The 20,964-nt window shown below is 44.5% G+C and overlaps 1 protein-coding gene across 2 annotated transcripts in view; it reads right to left on the reverse strand.

Annotated features, from left to right (window-relative positions):
* Positions 1-20,964, reverse strand: part of nova2 (NOVA alternative splicing regulator 2) — an 88,762-nt gene that overhangs the window by 15,532 nt on the left and 52,266 nt on the right. For both annotated transcript variants that reach the window (XM_069668361.1, XM_069668360.1), the window contains one exon: positions 13,661-13,827. In XM_069668361.1, coding sequence (XP_069524462.1) covers positions 13,661-13,827 — 167 coding nt within the window. The remainder of the gene's footprint in view (positions 1-13,660; positions 13,828-20,964) is intronic.

Consider the following 20,964-nt stretch of genomic DNA (forward strand, 5'->3'; position numbering starts at 1 on the left):
AAGCACTCACACCTCGGCACAGTCGTCACTATTCATTATTCTAATGAGTGCAAATGTTTGTTATATTGTTCCACATGTGCAACAAAATACGCACACAGATTTTAATGAAGGTTTTCATGGGAAAATGTTGATCTGCGGCCAACTGGAGTCAGAGTCAGACGTGTGTGCAGAGTCGACATAATTATGATCTATAAAACATGTATATGTGCACATGTGCATATTTGTTCCTTTGCTCACAGGGTCGTGCACTTAAACTATAAAACTAATCGCTTGTAGCTCGGCCCCAAACTTCATTAGAAATCTGCTTATATTTCAGATCTCATCATAACAAATGAAATAAAGTAATGATCAGAATATCAGACTTTCTCGTGTATATAATCTTTTTAACACCCTGATCATCCTGTAGTAACCATAACTGTATGTTGGATGAATGTTGATCACGTGTTGCAGCTTTAAAGCTTTTATTTTGTAGTATTTATTTACACAGTAAATATAATCTACATGTCGCATCCTGTGTCTTTAAATGGACGGATATATACTGATGCTGCTTCTGGGTGCAGGTTGGATACGAGCCTCCCGCTGATCCCCATTGAGTGATTACAACAACAGGACATCCATTTAAAGCATTTACAGTCTGTTTGCCAACACAAACATCTCTCCTTGGCGACCGTCGCTGCTTTAAATTTCATTCAGAAGTCTAATTTTGCTCCTGAAAATGTTCCAGCACATTTTTTTTTATTCGACTGGCAGCATTTTTCAGGATGCTTGTTTTCCGTGTCGAGAAGACGAGTGGGCGGCGGTGGGCGGGGGGTAAAAATGGAGACAAGGGATGAAAGACGTAAGTGACAAGCTTTTTGGCTCTAAATTTTACCCACAATCCCTTTCATCCCCTGAACATTAAAAATTCACACACACAGACGCGAAGTCTTGGAGTAAAGTGGGAGGATAAACAGTGGCGTACAGCGAAGTCTGATCCCCCCGGCCCTAATGATCACATCTCCCATCTTTATATCCGACTGATTCTCTGCTAATGAGCTTCTCCGTTCGCCTCCACTCCTCCTCCGCCCACTCTGCTCACATTTTTCCTCGTTTCTCTGTGTCCATATTGTCGCTTGTCTCTCCTTTCGTCTAATTTTTGCAGATTTAAATTTATATTCTATATTGAGCTTCTAAATATCCAGACTTTTTGTTTGTCCTGATCTTAATGTTTACAGCTGAAATCTTCCTGCACATTAAGACCTTTCTTTTCACTGCGTTCAACAAACCGAACCTCTTCCTCCAAGGTCGAACGCACTCCCACTCCCACGCACACAATCAGCTCCCCACTGAAGGGCGTTTTAATGTGAAATCATCTTCATCCCGCTTTTATTCAGCTGACGCCGTTGGTTCGGCTCGCTCTGAGGCCCGACTCAGCCAGGCAGCCTCCTGCCTACCCACAATCCTCTGCTCCCAGCACCTTTCCGCAGCAGATTATGTGACAGTTGGCAGCGTGCAGGCGCTCGCTCCGACAGTGACGACTCTTTCATGTTTCCCCCCCTCAGCTGCTCCGCTTTAAAGCTTTTAACTTTCAGTTTTCCTACACGCTCTCGTCTCTGGTGTCTCCCTCTTTGTTTTATTTTTCTCCTTGAAGAACTTTTTATCTGTTGGGAGAAACTTTTCCACAAAGGCGAGCAGAGGGAGGACTTGGCATCAATCCAGCTGCTGACTAGAACGTCCTGTTGCTGCAGCTGCTGGGCCGAGGTCAAAGGTCAAAGCCAATCTCCTGTTCATGAATACACTCAGGCAAACACTGCGGAGGAGCACGGATGGGAAGTGTTGACTTCAGCAGGGATGCCGGCTTAGCAGATAAGTCCAAATCAATGTCAGCAGCACAGCGGCTGATATGATGCAGGGGCCGTTTGGAACCAGCTCCGGGTTTGGCTGTCGGGGGTGTTCGAACGCCAAATTCATCCAACAGTTTCAACTTTGAGCCAAGAATCCTTAAATTTGACTGTTTTACATCAAAGAAGACAAAAGCCAATCATTGATTTCTCCTGCAGCATCCTCTGAAACAACATTAAACCGGCGTGAGCGATTAAAAATTAAATAACGATTGTTTCAGTGTCTGCAGCTTTTTAACGGCTTCATCGTGTCGGCCCACAAACTCGACTCAGCGCGACCCGACGACGTGCATCTGGGATGTCCTGAGTGGGAGGGGATCTAAATTACTCTGCAGGAGGCTGAATTAACCTTCACCTAGTCGGAGCTGTGCAGCAAATTAAATCCAACTCAAATATTCACATTTAAAATCCTCATCCAGAGAAAGATGAATAAAACTGACATTTAATAGACCGACAAATATTGTCTGATTTATTGATAAACTCTTAACTAATTAATAAACTCTTATGGCTTCATCAACCTCTGTTACTGTGTGTTGTGTGTGTGTGTGTGTGTGTGTGTGTGTGTGTGTGTGTGTGTGTGTTGCATTGAAAGCAGGCGTGAAGGTCACCAAAGCATCAAGAGTAAAAAATGAATAATTTCACATAAGTGCTAACAACCCTGACAACACACACACACACACACACACACACACACACACACACACACACACACACACTTTAACCTTGATGTGCAGTCGTATTAACACCCAGCTTCAGCTCGCTGCGTCTCTGCTTTCTGTCCGCGTTCTGATTTTATGAAACAGAAAAATGGATTCAAACTTTTTGAGCGTTGAGAGAAAAGATTTGTGGAAACGTTTCGGCTGGTGGAGACGGTAAGAGATGAACACAAATCCATTTAATGAATAATTAATAGAAGATGAACTCGGCATGATGAACGGTTCGGTTTGATTGTTAAACAACATGAAGGTGAAACTGATTCACCTTCCGAGCAGCTGAAAACATGAAAAACAGCGTGATGCGATTAAATCAGATTATTCTTCTTTTTATCTCAGAGTTTTGCTCGTGTTTTAAAGACTTACAAAAAGTATTTGTTATATTTAATTAGCATGAGTTTATATAAAGAAATACACTACCAGATATTTCTCATGATGCGGACGATATTTGTTAAGTAGACGTAGTTCTCCTGCACGTTAATGAGCATCAGTTTGAATTTATCTGTTGTATTTTTACAAGTTGTAGCTGCTGATGTGTCTCAACATGTCAACAAATGTTCTTTATTTTAAGGTCAAATATAATCTCATGACTGTAACTTCTTCCAAACTGATAATTATTAATTCAGAGTTCTCCAGTCGTGTTTTCAGACGTATAAAATGCTTGAAGTAATAAATTGTGTCTGATGTGTTTTTTCTGCAAAATTTCTCTGCCATCGTTTAGCGGCAACTTGTTGAAACTTAGTGAGCTTGAAATGTAGTAATTAGTAGCAGTAATGTTAACGTTAGCAGTCAGTAGTGAGTTCTCAAAAATGACGATGATGGTTACAGCTGGCTCATGCATTGCTAAAGTGGTTGCCATAGGTTACACATAATGATATGCATAGCGTCACCCCGTCACCCCTTTTTGCGGAGAAATAATGCACGGCAGTTTCTTGTAGGTTAATCTCTCTCTGCCTGTCGTCCCTTCTTCCTCTCTCTTTTCTTCATCACTCATCTCTCCTCCACTCGTCTGTCTATCTGTCCATCCTCTCCCTCCTTTCTTCTTCTGTCTCTCACTATGTCAGAGCCGTCATGTCGGTAATGATGAGTCATCTTCTCGTCCAAACTTTTGTCACGTTCCATCCAGGTCACAAGGCCGTCAGTGTCAGGGTTGTCATTGTGGGGCATCACACGCACACGCACACGTACACACACACACAGACAAAGACGTAAACATGCGGACACACAAGAATTAAAAATCTGATTCATACAAAAGATGCAGAAAATCCCTCACATGCAAAGAAAAACAGAAGCACACACAATACAGCACACACGCATGTCCATAGCTATAAACACACACACACACACACACACGCTGAGTGGAGGACAGCGAGGAACAACTGTTGAGGCTGCAGCCGTTTGAACTTTGAAGTCTTAAGCAGGGACTTTAGTTTAATCTGCCTCCTCCTGATCCACGGGCTTAGTCGCCTCTCTCTCTCCCTGTTTCTCTCCCTCGCTCGCCCCCTCTCTCTCCTTCATCACTCTTTTTCCGTCTCCCTCCGTCCATCCTTCTCCTCCTCCTGGCCCAACAGGAGCACAGAAAACCCCCCGCAGGTTAAAAATAACAGCAGGACAGAAGAGCCGGGTACAATGAGTGACATCGAGGGGACATCTCTGTATACAGGCACACACACAAACACACACACACATAAACACACACACACACGTATTCACAGGTATACAAACTGAAAGTTCAGCACTTATTTTGACGTCTTTACCAGGATTTTGGGCTCCAGGTGTAAACACGAGACACACAGAAACATAGCAAGAGCTGACGAACACACACACACACACACACACACACACACACACACACACACACACACAACATACTCTGTGTACAAGCTAAGGCCGAGGGCTGGATGTCCTCCCGTAATGTTGCAGTTTAAGTGATCTCCTGAACAGATTTTCCTCTCCTGAGAACATTAAACCTGTCATCATGTGCTTAAAGATGTACACACACACACACACACACACACACACACCCACCCACACACACACACACACGACTTAAAATCACATAAATTTATTGAACATTTCTGCTGTTTGGAAACAAAATTCTTAAAGTTTTCTGATTTGTAAAATAAATATTCTCAAATGCACGACGACAATGAACACCTCATTGACCCGGCCTCTGATTGATTGATTGATTGATTGATTGATTGGTCTCTGTTGAACACCATGTGTCTCTGCTGCCTCCACAGCTTCATGCATGTCTTGCAGGCCAGACGAGTTCATGCCAACAAAACTTTAACAGACGCTCCAAAGTTTCCAGATCGAACTGAACACGTCCGGCGGAGGCTTGAAGAGTGCAGCCTTTGTACGGTTTGTGATGCACGCAGAATTTTCCCATCTGAAGCTGAATTTGAGGTAAATATAACGTTTTGTAAATTCAGTGAAGCTGTTGAAAATATACTTTCGCCTGATGTGATTTTCTGAGCGTTTTCTTGTTCCTGTAAACGGATTTGGACGAAGAGTTTGAGCAGCAGGACGAGGATTATTCCTGGTTGTCATGGTGGCTCCTCCTTCTGTCCGTCACAATAATCCCTCTCTCTCCCTCTCTGTCTTCTTTTTTAGTTTTTCACTCAACATTATGAGTTGCTGCTGACGGATACGAAACAGAATTCAGTAAATCGTTTTTGTTCTGAGACGTTCTCTTTGTCTTTTTTAGCAGGGAAAAGTTGACTTCTGATTTTCTGGCCAAGGCTGAAAAACGAAAAACCTCCTGGCTGCACTTTCTGATGCATTTTCACCACAGTGAAAACAATGATCAACTAACATGAACACGTTATCTGCACCTCTCTTACTGATCATAAATCACCCATGAGGCTGTGAGGAGTGTCAACATACAGGAGACATGAGGAGGAGGTCATATCTGATGATCGTTATTTACATCCTCCAACACACGAGCGTCAGTCTGTTCGATGTGTGAGACGACTGAAGGAGAGCTCAGTATCCATCCTGTCAGGAAGCGCATGAGCTTCTTCCACTGTGTCAAAATAAAAGCATGAAAAGATTCTGCGGAGCACACCGGCCTGCAGGTACTGTTGATTCGGTCGAGACATTAAAAGGGTCAGATACACATTTCTGCTTGTGTAACGAACAAACCTCCTCCGTGTCTTTCCTTTTTCTTACGATGTGTTTACCTCCTCTCCTCTTTCCTCTTCACTGATCTTTCTGTCGAGCAGCCCAGAAGGCAGAGAGTCAAAAGCATCACAAACTCTCTTCTGCTGAAATCTCTGCTGCATGTACATCGCTCTCTCTCCTCACGTTTCCTGTGCGTTTCCCTCAAATAAACACGCATTAAAGAAAAGAAACTAAATAAAAAAAGAAGGGAAGAAGGCAGGACGTCACATCTGATCCTCATTTGTCTCTCGGCGGGTCATCGTGTGTTAAACAGTGCAGTCAAATATGAAATACAGCAGAGATAATAAAATGCAGACGCTCGATCATCACAGTTTAGAGCAGATAACACACACACACACACACACACACACACACACAGAAAATGTGTGATTCAGCTGACTCAGCAGCGAGGCAGAAGCTGCAAATCACAGGCCTGACAGGGAAAACAGATAAACGTTATGTAAGAAGGTAAGAGAGGCGCGCACTGTAAGAAAGCTCTGATCACAAGAGAGCAGAGCGAGATGACGTCACGGCACGTTAAAGAGGCTGTTGTCCATTTTTATGCTCACCCTCAGAGGTGAATGTTTCAGTTGGACAGACATCATCGTGGTCATGAAGTGTCTGCAGCTCTTCTTGGCTTCACGGAGAGTTTCAGATCTTTGTTTTCGGTTTTGGCTCACTCTCTCCGCCAGCTCTCAAAATCTCACCATCAGCAGCAGCAGGAGCGTCTTTTAGTCAAGAAGCTGCAACATCCCACTGAGCAAACGTCCCACAGACACAGCGAGCATCGACCTGCTAAACAGAGTGTGGCCTCTAGATAGAGACCAGCTACTGAGCTCAAAGACAGAGCATGTTGGACTATCGGTCATCAGGTGGACACAGTTTTGACCCCACATGGATTTTAAAGGTGCTGGATGTGTAATTAAGCAGCTGTTTGCATTCACAGCTTGTTTCCACTGACTGCAGTTCACAGAGGAAACAGTTACTGCAGCTTTATGTGGGTTAAACTCTCATTCTTCTCTCAGTGGCTAAAATCAGTCAGATTCTGGCAGACGTACTTTTTGTTGCGTATCATAAATCATCATTGAGTTTCTTTTAATCACAGCCGACGTCTCTTGATGGTTTTTACAGTTAAACCCGAGTGGAAAGATTAAAAACTAAATGCTGTCAAACCTCCCTCATTGATCAGAAACACCATCACAGAACTTTCCTGCCTGCTTGACTCATTTTCTGGCTGAAGCTGAATTATTTCTCTGCTGCCAGCGAAGCTCCGAGTCTTACACTCCCACCTCTTCATCATCTGACACCCCCCGAGCCAAACTCTGCCTCGACTTTTTCCTGACATTTATGGCTGACTTCCTGTGTAGGAAGGCAATAACAGGAAGTAGGAAACAGGTGTTCATGCGGGTGGTGAAAGGTTGCAGGAAATGACCCCTTTCTCCCGCAGGAAGTGGCTGCAGGGAGCCGCCAGGAAAACCACCAGACTGGACTGCGTGTGTGTGTTAATGTAAGTGTATATGTGTGTGTTTACACCGCGCAGCGTTGTTGTCATCGCAGCTTAACAACGTCAAAGAGCTGCTGCACTTTCAGTCTGAATAAAGGCCAGTGCGGGCTCGCCCGGGCCAAAAATAACCCCGGATCCAAACCACAACAAAACCGCAGGCCATTTACAGCTGAGCTCACAGGGGACGCCGCCGCCGCCGCTCTGCAGCTCTGCAGCTCTCCTCGAAACACCATAATGCAACAATAACAGGCGAGAGGGCATGCTTTACTGCCAATACCAATACAATATTGATGCAGTAAGTAGGTGATGCTTCATTACATCACACATAAACACAGTGCAGAGGCCTCCAGAGTGCTGCGGCTGTTATGGAAGGATCGCTGATGTTTATGTGCTGCGTTTGTTACTGTATACAGAAACAGATCATCACACACTGGCCCTATAGCTTAAACCGCCTGTACAATATATGGAGTGTGTGTGTGTGACGTCAACCACAGGTAATCATTGTATTGCTTGGCCCCAGTCCCTGAGCTGTTTGAAGCCAGGATATTAAAATGTAAGACACACAAGTGCAGCGGAGCGATCAGCGACCTCTGCAGCCGAGGCCGAACAGCAACATGTGACACGCTTCTGTCAGGACACAGAGCGCGTGCAGAAGAAACGCAGCCGGTAATCAGGTCAGATCATTTACATGGTTTCATTTTTCTTGTGATCAGTTTGTGGAAAGGTTTAAACTGACTCTCTGATGTTTGGGCTGAGGCGGTACACGGAGCATTTTAATCTGAATTTTAGCCTCAGTGTAAAATAACCAGTGAACAACAATCCAACACACGAGGCCTTCACAGTGAAGAGTTCTCTTGCACAACAGCAGCCACTAGTGGCAACAACAAATACTGACCTCTCCTCATCATCTCTCCTGAGTCACTTTGTTTTTAGAGATAAAACAATTAAAGTGTTCACCTGATGCTGATGAAGCTCAGCAGCATGAGGACAGAGGAGTTAAAGAGCAGCAGGGTGTTACAGTGTGTCCTCCTATGGTGTGTGTGTGTGGATGATGTCAGTATAAATATCCATCTAAAGTTAGCACACAATAATCACTATAAGCTACCGGTCATACCACTGCGAGCCGGGCTGCTAAACCTCCTGTGGGTGTAACCGAGCACCGAGACTTCAGCGCCTCTGACGTCAACTCTGATTCTCTAACAGGATCGTTCTGACTTATTGTTAAAAAAAAAGTCACTTTTTCTCATTTAAGTTGAAAAAAACTTCAGATATTTTGTTTCTGTATTTTAGTGACCTAAAGATGAGTTAGACTTGAAAACAATCAACATCTCGTGGACGTTAGTTTTTTACATTTTGAGGGTTGTAAATTAAAATTAAGCTTGAGACATAAAAATTGTTATAAATGATTATAGTAATTTATTTAGTTCATATTTATTGCGTGTTTATCTGTTATTATATTACAGTAAAATTAAATAAAAGCAATCATCAGGCAATCAAGCTAACTACCTGAAATCAGGGTGCATTATGGGAGTTATCAGCACTGTTGGACCACAGTTTATCATTCCTGCACCATGAGTCCCCCACTGAACTTTGCATGTTTAGAGTTTAAAGCACCAGACAAACATTCTGTGCATCATTCAATAGCATCCATAAATCTTTAGCATCTCTGAGAGCGCGCTGCAGCGTGAACACAGAGGTGTGATCGTGTGTCACAGCGGTGAGCTCAGGTGGTCGTCACTAAAACAAACACAGAATAACAAAAGTCGTAAAATCCGTCAGTGATTTCTCTCCTTCCATCTGTCAAGTCAGAGCTCATTAGAGCGGCTGAAGAATGTTTTCAGCTCGTAAATCAGCGTCCTCTCCGCGCTGTCGTCCCGCTATGCGGCCTTGAAGCTCGCCGTGTCGTCGTCTGTCTTTTCTTTCTATCCGCAGCTGCTTCTTCCAGCGAAGCTCTCCGTCACTCTGCAGCTGTCGGCTAACGAGAGTTCAGATCTGCGTCCAGCTTTCAGTCACACTCTCAGCCGGACACGGTATCTGGCTCTGATTGTCCCTCTGTCTGTCAATCTGCATGTCAGCGTCTCCTCGTCGTAGTTCCTCTTCCTCTCTTTTACTAACCACTGAACATCTCCTCTCCCTCTCTGACCCTCCTTTGCCCCCTCGCTCTGTCCGTCCCTGGGGTTAAACAGTGAGCTAATAACACCACATGCTGCGACAGCCGCACCGCTGACAACAAGAAGAAGGAATTTTATCCACAACCCAGAATAGAGGACAATCACCGGCTGCACAGCGCCGGGCCACAATTCATCTGTCAGGGCCATGCACATGTGTGTGTGTGTGTGGTGGTGTGTGTGTGTGTGTGTGTTTTCATGAGTCCATTCATCACATATCGCAGAGTTTGTGTTGTTTTGGTTACAGAGCTGTTTCCACAATGCTGCCATGCTTTTAGAGGTCCACGAGGGTCGAGCAACACCTCTCCGATTACTAACAGCCCACTGACCTTAAATGTTTGTGTGTGTGTTTGTGTGTGTGTGTGTGTGTGTGTGTGTGTGTGTGTGTTTGTGTATGTTGGGGGCAATGTATTACTTGCTCAATTACCCGTCCCTGCATTACAGCTGTCTGATTATATTGTGTTGACTTCACATGGATCATATCAGATTTCTGCTTCTTTAAGTCGCTAATTGGCAACAAAAATTGGTCCATAAACTTTTATTGTTCTTTTATGTCTTCTTACTTTTAAACTACGTATTTATTTTAAGACAAAAAACAAAACATGTGCGATTCATCGAGAGCAGAAACTCGGCTCCTGTTGTGCACAGAAATAAAACAAACTGTTTGCTCTCATGTAATCTGCGAAACAGCAGGAGAAATTTATCTGAAACATATTGTTAGCACATGCTAAGTGTCTGCACTGTAGCATTTATTCATTAAGCCAGAGGTAGTTTCATAATTAACATTTAGTACCTGATGTTCTGCTCATGTTTCCCTTGTTTTAAACCACATTATAAAGTCACAATGACAGTCTTTATATTCATATCACTAATCTATAAATGTAGCGTGTGCTGTTTACGAAGCACAACAAGCTCATGACGCTTCGGATCATTTTAAACATTTTAAAGTTCACTCAAATATAATCTGAATTCTTAAATTCCTTCAGTTCGATCGATTGTTTCTGCATGAGCAGCCTTTAAATCCCGGAGGCCTCTGAGCGTCCACCAGAGTCGAGGAGCTTATTTTGGTGCGTGTGTGAACATATGTGTGTCTGATGTGTGTCGTCAAACGCAGCACAAATCCATTTAGTCGCCTCTCCGACACGGTAAAAATAGCCTGAAGAGCAACAGGGGGATTCTCCCTCGATTAGAAGGGTCTAAATATCAGCAGCTATTAGCCCGCTCGTCTCCCCGCGGCTGCTCGCTGCGGCCAGAACAACATCACTCAACTGTCAGTCAGACTCACACACGTCATGCAGACGATACACACTGAGTTTGAAATAACATCAGCTCACATATTGAGTCAAGTAACAGGCCTGTGCAGGGGAAACAAATATGTGAGCTAAGTCAGCTAGCCTAGCGTAGCTCTCAGAGTGGAAAGAGGAGAAAACTGCGAGTTTGGTATTTTGCAACGATAACAAAATCCACCAACCAGCTCCTCTAAAACTCAAACTGACATGTTATCTTGTCTTTTTCACTCGTACAGAAACTGAAGTGACTGATGTGCTGCAGTTACCTTCCTGGAATCTCCGCTGGTTGCCTAGCAACTACAACCTGAGCCTGGTGTGGAAAAAAACAGGCAGGACCTCGACCACATCCAACACCTGTGGGAGGAACTGCAACGCCTGCTGCCGGCATCATTATGAAGCACACTGAGGCCTCATCATCAGTTATTGTATTTATCTTCTCGTTGTGCCTGAATGAGCCCATGGACACGTTAGAATCATCCACAGGTGTTAAAGTCACGTGTCGCTGTCCACCTCACTTTTCAGACTGACAGGAAATAAAAGTTTGAGCAGCTTTTTAGCATCAAAATAAAAACAAGACGTCGACTTTGCAAACGCAAAACAACAAGACAACAAATGTGCAAACAAACTCCAAACTGAGTCTGCACGAGCTTTAAAGAGTTCAACTGTGTGTGTGTGTGTGTGTGTGTGTGTGTGTGTGTGTGTGTGTGTGTGTGTGGGCCCTGAGGACTGAGTGTGTGTGTAACCAGTATTGATTAATTATGCATCAATCTCTCTGCATAACTGCACATTCGAATTGTGTACTCTGCAAGAAAACTGTGTCTCTGAGGGCTGTGTGTGTGTGTGTGTGTGTGTGTGTGTGTGTGTGTGTGTGCAGTCTGATAACTATAATTATTCAAAACTAGAAAGGCGTAGCTTCCCCTCCCCTGCCCCTAACTTCTGCTCCTGACAGAGAATGAGAAATCACAGCAGGGAAACAAACGCAACACGAGAGCAACACGAGAGCTCCGAGACGACGAGGAGAGAGAGAGAGAAACAGAACTTTATATGTTTTATATTTAAAAGCAGATATCATCGTTTATTTTGTCACCTTTAATCACTTTTTCAATGTATGTATGTCAATAGTATTCAGTCAACCTTCATGTGTGTGTGTGTGTGTGTGTGTGTGTGTGTGTGTGTGTGTGCCCACAGGCCTGGTTGAATGCACTGTCTAGCAGGCCTGAACAGTCAATAGTTGGAAACAATGCCAGACCTGACTAATCAATAGGGAGCAATCATGAAGAGAGACTGATGATCATCACTTAAACAGATTGCGATCATAATCAATGGCTGCTCTAATTGTCCTCCGTCACACAGCTGGTGTCGGCGCTCTCATTAAACAGACTCGTCAGCTTCACGTGAATTATTAAAATTAAACAAAGTTTCTAAACAAACATGAACTTTGTGAAAACATCGATCCAACGTTTGTTCTTGTAAACAGCTGAAATATGACGTCTGGTTTCTGCGGAGTGAAACTGATGTCAGATAGTAAAACATTAAGCGAGGACGAACCCTCACCGGGGCTGGTACATCTTCTCCTATCACAACAAAACATGCCCGTCTTTGATCTGCATTATGGTAACAGTGCTGTCAAAGTGTACACGCACAACGTTTGCACATGTGGCTGCTTTTTTACACACAGACACCAGAGAGAGAGAGAGTCATGATTCAGCTTTAAGTTATTACCCTGAGAGATGACAAAGAGCGGAACAGAAGCTAACGCTGAACGGGTACGACCCGGTTCTTTCCCTAACAGAACCCTCTGAAGATTTATCTCTTACACACGCACACCAACATCACAAACAAGACAACAAGCGCTCACACTCTGCACAAGATTTGTTCATATTTTTCGGCAAATTTAAGTCATTATACGATTAGAGCATCTTCAATGTGGCGCCCCCTAGTGGCATTATGAAGAAGTGATGCTGTGGCACACAGACTGGGGCTGCTGACTGCATTTATACAACCAAAAACAAACAAACAAACAAACAAAAACTAAACACAGAGTGGATTTATGAAGCGCCCCCTGATGGCAAAAACATGCTGCTGACCACAGTGAGGTGAGCCTCCATGTTTACATGTTTAATGGCTGAGCAAAGACGACGCTAAGAACACATGTATGGTTGTTACGCTGCATGAATATTAAAGTAATTTGCATCTGCTCATCCTGCAGATCTGTTCTTCATAATAACAGAGGGAGAGAGAGAGAGAGGGAGAGGGAGAGAGAGGGAGGGAGAGGAGCAGATGAAAAGGCTGAATGCTACAGGAAGTCAGTGGGATGAAAAGTTGAAGCTCACGCTTTTCATTGCTTTTCGTGTGTGTGTGTGTGTGTGTGTGTGTGTGTGTGTGTAGGTGTGTGTGTGTGTGTGTGTGTGTGTGTGTGTGTGTGTGTCAGCCAGCAGTCCATGTCACATGTGGAGTTTACATGTTAACACCTCACACACACTGCATCCTGTCTCTTTCTCTCTCCCTGTGAATAAGTTTGTTTTTTCTCTTCTCTCCATCTCCTCCCTCTCCTCTTCTTCTTCTCCTCCTCCTCGTCTTTCCCTCTCACCTTTCTCCCCTCCCTCACCCTTTCTTTATTCCTCTTGTTTATCCCCCTCCCTCTCTCTCTCTCTCCCCCTCCTCGTCTGTTTACATGCCTGTTCTGGTCGCTGTCGTTTTTCCTTTTTCCACCTCATTCAGCTTCACTCAAACAGAAAATAACAACTCCACCACAGAAACAGTTTGTCGTTCTGAAGACAAACACTTCCCCCTCTCCCTCTCCCTCTCCCTCACGCACCTCTGTAGCCGAGGCGAGCTGGCACACACACACACACACACACACACACACACACACACACACACACACACACACAATCAAGATAACGAACAGAAGAAAGTAGCAGAGAGAGGTGACACTGACCTGTTTGACGCGGTCGGGGTTGACGGTGGTCTGCGGCTGCAGGATGCTGACCGGCTCTGTCTTCTGGGTGCTCTGAGGCATCTCCCTCACCTTCTCTGCGATGAAGTCATGAACGCCGTTCAGCGCCTCCACTGTCCCCTGGATCAGACACACCCGCTCTGTCGTCCCTGCACACACACACACACACAGAAAGACAGGTCAGGATGTGTTCAAACAACAGGTTTGCTGTCTTGTGAGTGTTTACAATCCGGCTCTCTTCTGCACATGTGGAAGTGTTTCCTCGGGTGGGTGGGAGCGCACAGGGGAGAGGTTAAAGGTTTGATGTCATGCAGGATGTGCTTTCCCATTTCTGACTTCAGCACTTTTTCGGTTTTCATCATTTTTACGTGCGGCTGAATAAAAAATGAACCCGGCTCACACTACTTTTCACAAAGTAATGACTGTGGGAGAGAAAAGAGGAGATATGGAGAAACTGTAATGATGCCCGCTGGGAAATTAAGCTGCAGCAGCAAATAGTAACAGCAGAGAGAGAGAGGAGAATAAAAGGACCAAACACTGAATTATGAAGAAAAGGAAGAGAGGAGGCTGAGCGGAGAGGAGGCGCGGATTTTTAAACTTTGAGAGAAAGGTGATGTTCATGACAGAAAACTAATCGGAAACTTATAAATACACATCAGATTAGAAAGCTGTGAGAGCGCGGAGGAGAAATTCAGCACTACATTTCTCCTGATCAATGAAAGACGAATAATTCAGAGAAGTCTAAAATGTAAATAAAACCCTTTCCCACCAAATTTAGCGCGTTGACGCAGGTTTGTCAGACGTGGGAAGACCTGCTTATAGATGCCAATTGTCTCTTTTCCCATTTTCTGCTGCGTCATCGTCTGACGTCACAAATGTTCCGGAGACAGGGTTAGTAATCAGTGACGATGTTACGGTGGTTAGGTTTTTATTGTATCTATTACTCATTCAGTCTGTTTATCAAACTCGGCGCAGACAAATTTGGAACGATGTTCGAGCGCTGCTCGGAGACGGGTGGAATTTGTAGCTGAGATGATGAAGAGTCGCAGAAGTTACAGACGAAGCATCGCGCCAGAAAGGGGGCGGAGATTAACGTGTCGGGTTTTGTGTTCCCATCAATGCCGATCAGAGCCGAGGCGATAATTACCCGGGTCTACTGCAGAGTCATTTGACCCGTGTCTGAATGCAGATTGTAGCCTCTCCCACTAAGCAAAAAAACATGTTGGCGGGTTTAAAGCTACAAAAAAGATGGCTCTTGACCTCACATGCAGACTTCAGGAAACATCCCAGATCATCTTTCATCTGCATCTCCTGCATCAAACATTCAGTTTATGTCTGTTTCCAGGACGCCGTCCAATCAGGCCATTAATTCCCCGCTCACATGAAAAATAAAACATGCCGCGACGGTTTCCAAACTTCTGCTTCAGTTTGGCCTGAACTCCTGTGTAAGAATTAACAGCTGTATCTTTTAGATTTATATCAGCTCCAAATAAACTGGCTGGGACTCTATTAAACAAATGAAAAGCTGTGCAGAGGATTTACACCCAGATTACATTCAGGGAAAGAGTCACAACAGCAGAACACATGCAGGAAATATGAGAAACATGTGGAAGAGAAAACTCTGTTATTGTATTTCCACGTTCAACTATTTGTCTGCATGAATTTACTCATGCACTTTATTTTACTAGACACCGTGTGCTGCGAGCAACATTAGAACAACTGCAGAGATGATCCAGTAGAAAAAGAGACATTTATAAACAGCGCAGCCTGAAGTCGCACAGTGTGAGTCTTTGGTGTCTGTTTGATGATGTTTTACCCACGAAAGACGAACAATCAGGGGATCACGCTTTCTACACAACTCCACACAATTTTCAGTATCAGTAAAATAAAAAGTGAGGCCCTGAGCAGCAGGAAAGCAGCTCTTTAACCTCAGAGACTCAGACAGACAGACAGAGGAGAAACTAGGCCAATGCAAAGCCTCTCAGTCCGGCTGCATGACAACAACACGCTAAAGTAAATCTCTCTATCTCTTTCATCCTTTTGACATTTATTCTCTCTCCTCCGTTCCTCTCTTCCTCACTCCCTTCTTCCTTTTCCTCTAACTCTCTTTTGTTTCCCTCTTCCTCTCCCTCGCCCATCTCTCTCCCCTGACTCCAGTATTTAGCGGGATCTGCTCTTATCTCGGCTCAGCAGCGTGTCAGTTAGCGCTTCCTGTCCGCCCCCCGCTCTCCCCGCACTGTTGGACCGGCTCGGTTTGGCCCGGCTCGGCCCTCTGCGGTCGCACTGGGAGCAGAGGGGTTTAGGGTGTGAGGGATGAAAGCTGTGCAGCATGTGGGGGCTGGAAACTGATGTTGGATCATGCAGAGTTCAGAGAGACAAATCAAATGTAAGTTTTGTTTTACATGAATCAAAATCCTGCACAAATAAACCTTAAACGTCATTTCTCATGACTGAATTCACACAGTGAGAAACTAACACTGGACTTCTTGCACACCGTAGCTGAAGAGCTGAATGCACACAGGGTGGCGAGTTGGAACAACAGAGGCTAAAAATAAAACACACACAGCACTTTCAGGCGTTTGCAGCATTTGGCTACCTGTCCATGCTGGACCTGTGAGCGCCTGTTAGCATTACACTGAGATTAAGCCCCATTCCTATTTTTACAGTGTGTCGACAAGCACGCTCTGATGACAGCAGCTGAAAGCTTCCAAAGTGAGCCAACAAATCACTCAAACTAGCGTAGCCTAGCATGACAGCTCAGGTGTAGCCACATGCTAACGCTTCAGTTGTAAAGGCTCATTCTGCTTTTAGTTCAGCATAAGTGAGTAGAGTGACATGACAAGTGTGTGTGTGTGTGTGTGTGAGTGCTGATACTGAGGAAACTGGGCTTCGCCTCTCCCCGACAGCTGGTGCCCTCTGGGTAATCTGGCCTCGTCCAATCAGAAGCAAGGATTAGCAGGCCATTGTCTTGGCATGAGTGTGTGTTTGTCATATCTATGTGCAGCCTGTGAGTGTGTGAGCATATATTTGTATGCGTGTGTATGAAGAGTGTAACTGTAGAAGAAAAGGCCGCTCTGTCAGTGGAGATCCTTCTGCTGTACAGCTGCGCCGCCGCAACAGAGAGCTGCTTCTGTTCTCAAACACCGACTTAAAATAATGTTCATATAAAGCTGTGTAAGTGGTTTTACTGCCCAGAGATGCTGCAGAGGTAAAACTGAAGGTTCATGCAGCAAAGACTCGAGGTTTGAAGCGAGAAGGTTCCTGGTTCAGACGTAGTAGGCCTTCCTGTGTGGAGTCTGCATGTTCTCCTCTTGCATGCGTGGGTCCCCTCTGGTCACCCCTGCTTCCTCCCACAGTCCAAAGACATGCTCGGTAGATTAACTGGTGACTCTGAAGGTGGCTCCACAATGCACAGACAATGCCCACCACAGCCTTCTAAAGTTGGCGGTTGCTGGTTGCAGTCTTTAGCATGTTCTTAAAACCAGCTGTCAGCTGCACACTGCAGACATCAGCCCGCAGGACGGACTTTTGTTTTTGTTAAACTAAAGTGAGAGCTTAATGGACTGACATTAGAATAAGAAAGTCATTGATGTTCCACACGCGAGTATAGGCTAGTTGTCAAGGAACGCACTCTTAGAATGTTGCAGTTTGTCAAACTCAAACATCTCCATCAGACAAACACAGACTGTCGGCGCACACTGACCCGATGGTTGTTGGTTAGAGTTGGTCGCCGTTTGTCTGGGCAGTGTGCAGCCACCTTAAATTTGCCCGTAGGTGTGAACGTGAGCGTGAAAGGTTGTCTGTCTCTGTGCGTCAGCCGTGGGACTGACTGGCAATCAGTCCAGGTGTAACGCTCTCGCCCAATGACAGCTGGGATAGGCTCCAGCCCCCCCGCGACCCTGAACAGGATAAGCTGGATGGATGAGCAGGTTGGTTTTAAAGTGGAATAAGGTTTTTTTTGGCCACTAGAGGGCAGAAGACCTCCGCAAAAGCTAACAGCCACACAGCCCTGACATATACAGTATAACCACCTTTTAAAGTTGGCTAATGTGTTAGCACAATGCTGCAGACGGAGCGGCATTATCTTTCTTTTGGAGTCTCTATCAACTCCTGAGAGAAATATCTGTTATTTTAACTTCCAGCTGTTCCTCTTTCTTCACCGGCTGGTGTCTCTAATGTCGTCTTTCTGCCTGAAAAACAACACTGCTGCTGCTGCTGCTGCTGCTGGAGCTGACGTTGATGACAGCGCTGACAGTGAACCTGCAGATAAACTCAAACTTTAAGCTTAAACTCTGCGTATCCTAATAAGTGGATGTTATCGGCTCACTCAGATTTGATCTCAGTATGTATCCGTAGTTGTTATCTGCGACACAAACACATCCTGTAGCGATAAGAACAGCTCAGAAAATGTGTCTGGAAACACAGAGAGGAGAGAATACAAATGAGCTGCTGATTAGCATCATGTTTACAGGGAACTTTAATGAATCTCTCCTGAATAAATATGTGCTGTGTTTTACGTTAGCTTGTTTATGTCCCAATGTCTCGTTTGTGCTGCAGCAAACACACACACACACACACACACACACACACACACACACACACACACACACACACACGCACACACACACACACTCACATCTCTTAATGATGGAGAGTTTCGTGTTGGCAGTAACTTCAGTGCTGCTCCCACCGGTGCAAGACATCACTGCATGTGTGTGTGTGTGTTAGTGTGTTAGTGTGTGTGTGTGTGTGTGTGTGTGTGTGTGTGGCTCTTGCGTTCCCCCTCACAAATGGACCTCATCATTTGACATTTTAATGGTTGGAAGCTGTTTCATGACGCTCTGCAGCTGCAGAAGTAATATCTGCTCAGTCGTTACGCTTCACACGTTTAGGAGACATTTTCATGTTGCTCCTGCAGAGACAGAACGAGACACGCGGAACAACATTGTACTGCACATTTAACATCACTATTCATCATGAGCATGGACCAACTCTTGCCTTCTTTCTCTGCAGGAACTTCACAAAACATTAAGTCCAAACGCCCTTTGATTTGTGCTCATTCACTTGTTCACTGATCGAGGAATTCAATTAAGACTCCAGGTGAAGCAAACTGCTGACCAACACAGTGGGCATTAAACACAACTGTGTGAGAGCGCTGCATTTGTTGTTGCATCAGCATGTTTGTGAACATGTGAAATGAACTACGGTGGAGTCTAAGAAAGACTTTAAATAATGGAATAAGACTATAAAAGATAACACCGTCCCAGCGAGCAGGAAACGTTTCCATAACATCGGCTAACATCACCTACAAGTTCTAAATACGTCTGAAAGAAAACGTTTTAATCAAATATTCCAAGAACGTTTTAAGGACAATTTTAAAGAAGTTCTTGTAACGTTAAAACTTATAAGAAAACGTTTAACTGCAACGTTCTGAAGATATTTTCAGGATGTTTTTGAAGACGTCAGAACGCCTTTTGTAAAACATTTGCTCAATGTGACATGAAGACAAAGGTAGAACATGCTCACTGCAACATGCTGAGGATCTTTTCAGGATGTTATTGAGGCCTCAACTGTCAGAACGTGATTTATAAAACGTTCCTGAAATGTGCGGAAACTTTCTTACTGCAACTTTCTGAAGAACGTTCTCAGACTATTAAAAACATTGCACATAACGTTCTCAGAACGTTCTGAGAACAAAACATTTCCAGCTGGGACTCAGGTTTGAGGGAGTCTCAGGTGAGAAGGTTGTTAAGTTCAAACACCTGCAACAGCGAGCTAACAGCTAATAATGCTGAGGTTTCCACTTTCACTGAGTCACAGGATCAATAAAATCTTTTCAGTCATGCTTCTGTGAGATCGTTTCAGCGCCTCACGGGCAAACGTTCAGTTCACTCAGTTTGCTGTATCAGCTGCAGAGCCGCTCCAGTCACCATCGCTCCGGACAGACCGGCAGCTCAGAGAACAAAAAGTACGATTCAATCACTGGAGCTCTCATTTCTGACGGAGGATGACGAGGATCCAAAAAGTTAGAGTCTGTGAAGTTCATATCGGATGTGAACGGCTGCCTGCTCTTTTCCTGCAGTGACCAACTGACCCAACACCAGAGCTCTCTTTATCATCATCATCAGCTTCATTATCATCGTGGTCCAGGCCGCTCATCCTGGCAGTTGTTTTTATTAAAGTCTAACTACAATGACTCACTCCTTCCTCCTCCTCCTCCTCCTCCTCCTCCTCCTCTCCCTGATGACCAGAGAGGCAGCAGACAGAGAGCAAAGCGAGCTGATTCTCCTCTGATGTCTGACTCACAGCAACACACACATGATTAGTATGACTGTGCACACTGATGCAGGCTGATAAACCCAAAGGTTTGCGACAGTAAAATGTATTGACCCCAGAGAGCGACGTGTTAACATGTCAGAGATCAAACAGCTCCTGCAGCGGGAGAGGAAGCACCCGCCCTCTGCTGCTGGAGCTTTGAAATCTTCTGAATGCTACAAACAAATGTTAAAAGCAAAGTTGCCCTTAAAGTCGCGTTAGTTTTGCATTATGAGCTTTAACGTACTTGTTGCATCACAGCCCTGAGGAGTAAACAGTAGTGAGAGGAGTGGTGTATCAGTGTGACCTCTGACTGACCGCAGCTTTGATGTCGTTACAGAGTCTCCCCTCTCTGAAGATGACTCGTGTCTCTGTTACTCTCAGCGGCCGACCTGCAGCGAGCAGCCGTGATTCACTCCCTCCAGCTGCGGCTGGAAAGAGAAGGCCGCTGTGGGCTACCGTAGCCATGAAGGCCCATTACACTGTCCTGTCAAGTCGAGAGGATGTTGATTTAATACTCGGTGGAATTAAACCCCAAAAAATGCACAAATTAAAGGGACACTCCGACAATTTTACACATGAAGTTCTGTTTACTCGTCTTAATGTTTTTTTGCGGCTCTGGAAGTTTATTAAAATGTTTGGAGACTTTTAATTAACAATAGAAAGCTTGCACTACAAACAGGGGAAGTCAGGTGCTATTAAGTTGCATTATGGGAAATGTAGGATACAGCATGCATAGACCTGTAATAATCTAAATGAACCACTTTTAAATAAAGATCCATTTTAAGCCTCTGAAGTTTGTTCAATAGAAAATGTTACAGCAGGTTTTTAAAATCACAACAAACCGATAAATACAGTCATAATGTAACACATCATATTATGTAGTACATCATGCTTATGTATTATACTGTACTATTTAAAAGATAACGTTTTTGGAAAACATGTTTTTAAAATATTGTATGCATGTGTTT

The sequence above is a fragment of the Semicossyphus pulcher genome, unplaced genomic scaffold (genome assembly GCF_022749685.1).
Source record: "Semicossyphus pulcher isolate SPU_LCO1_2020_fin unplaced genomic scaffold, fSemPul1.0.p SCAF_19, whole genome shotgun sequence".
NCBI lineage: Eukaryota > Metazoa > Chordata > Actinopteri > Labriformes > Labridae > Semicossyphus > Semicossyphus pulcher.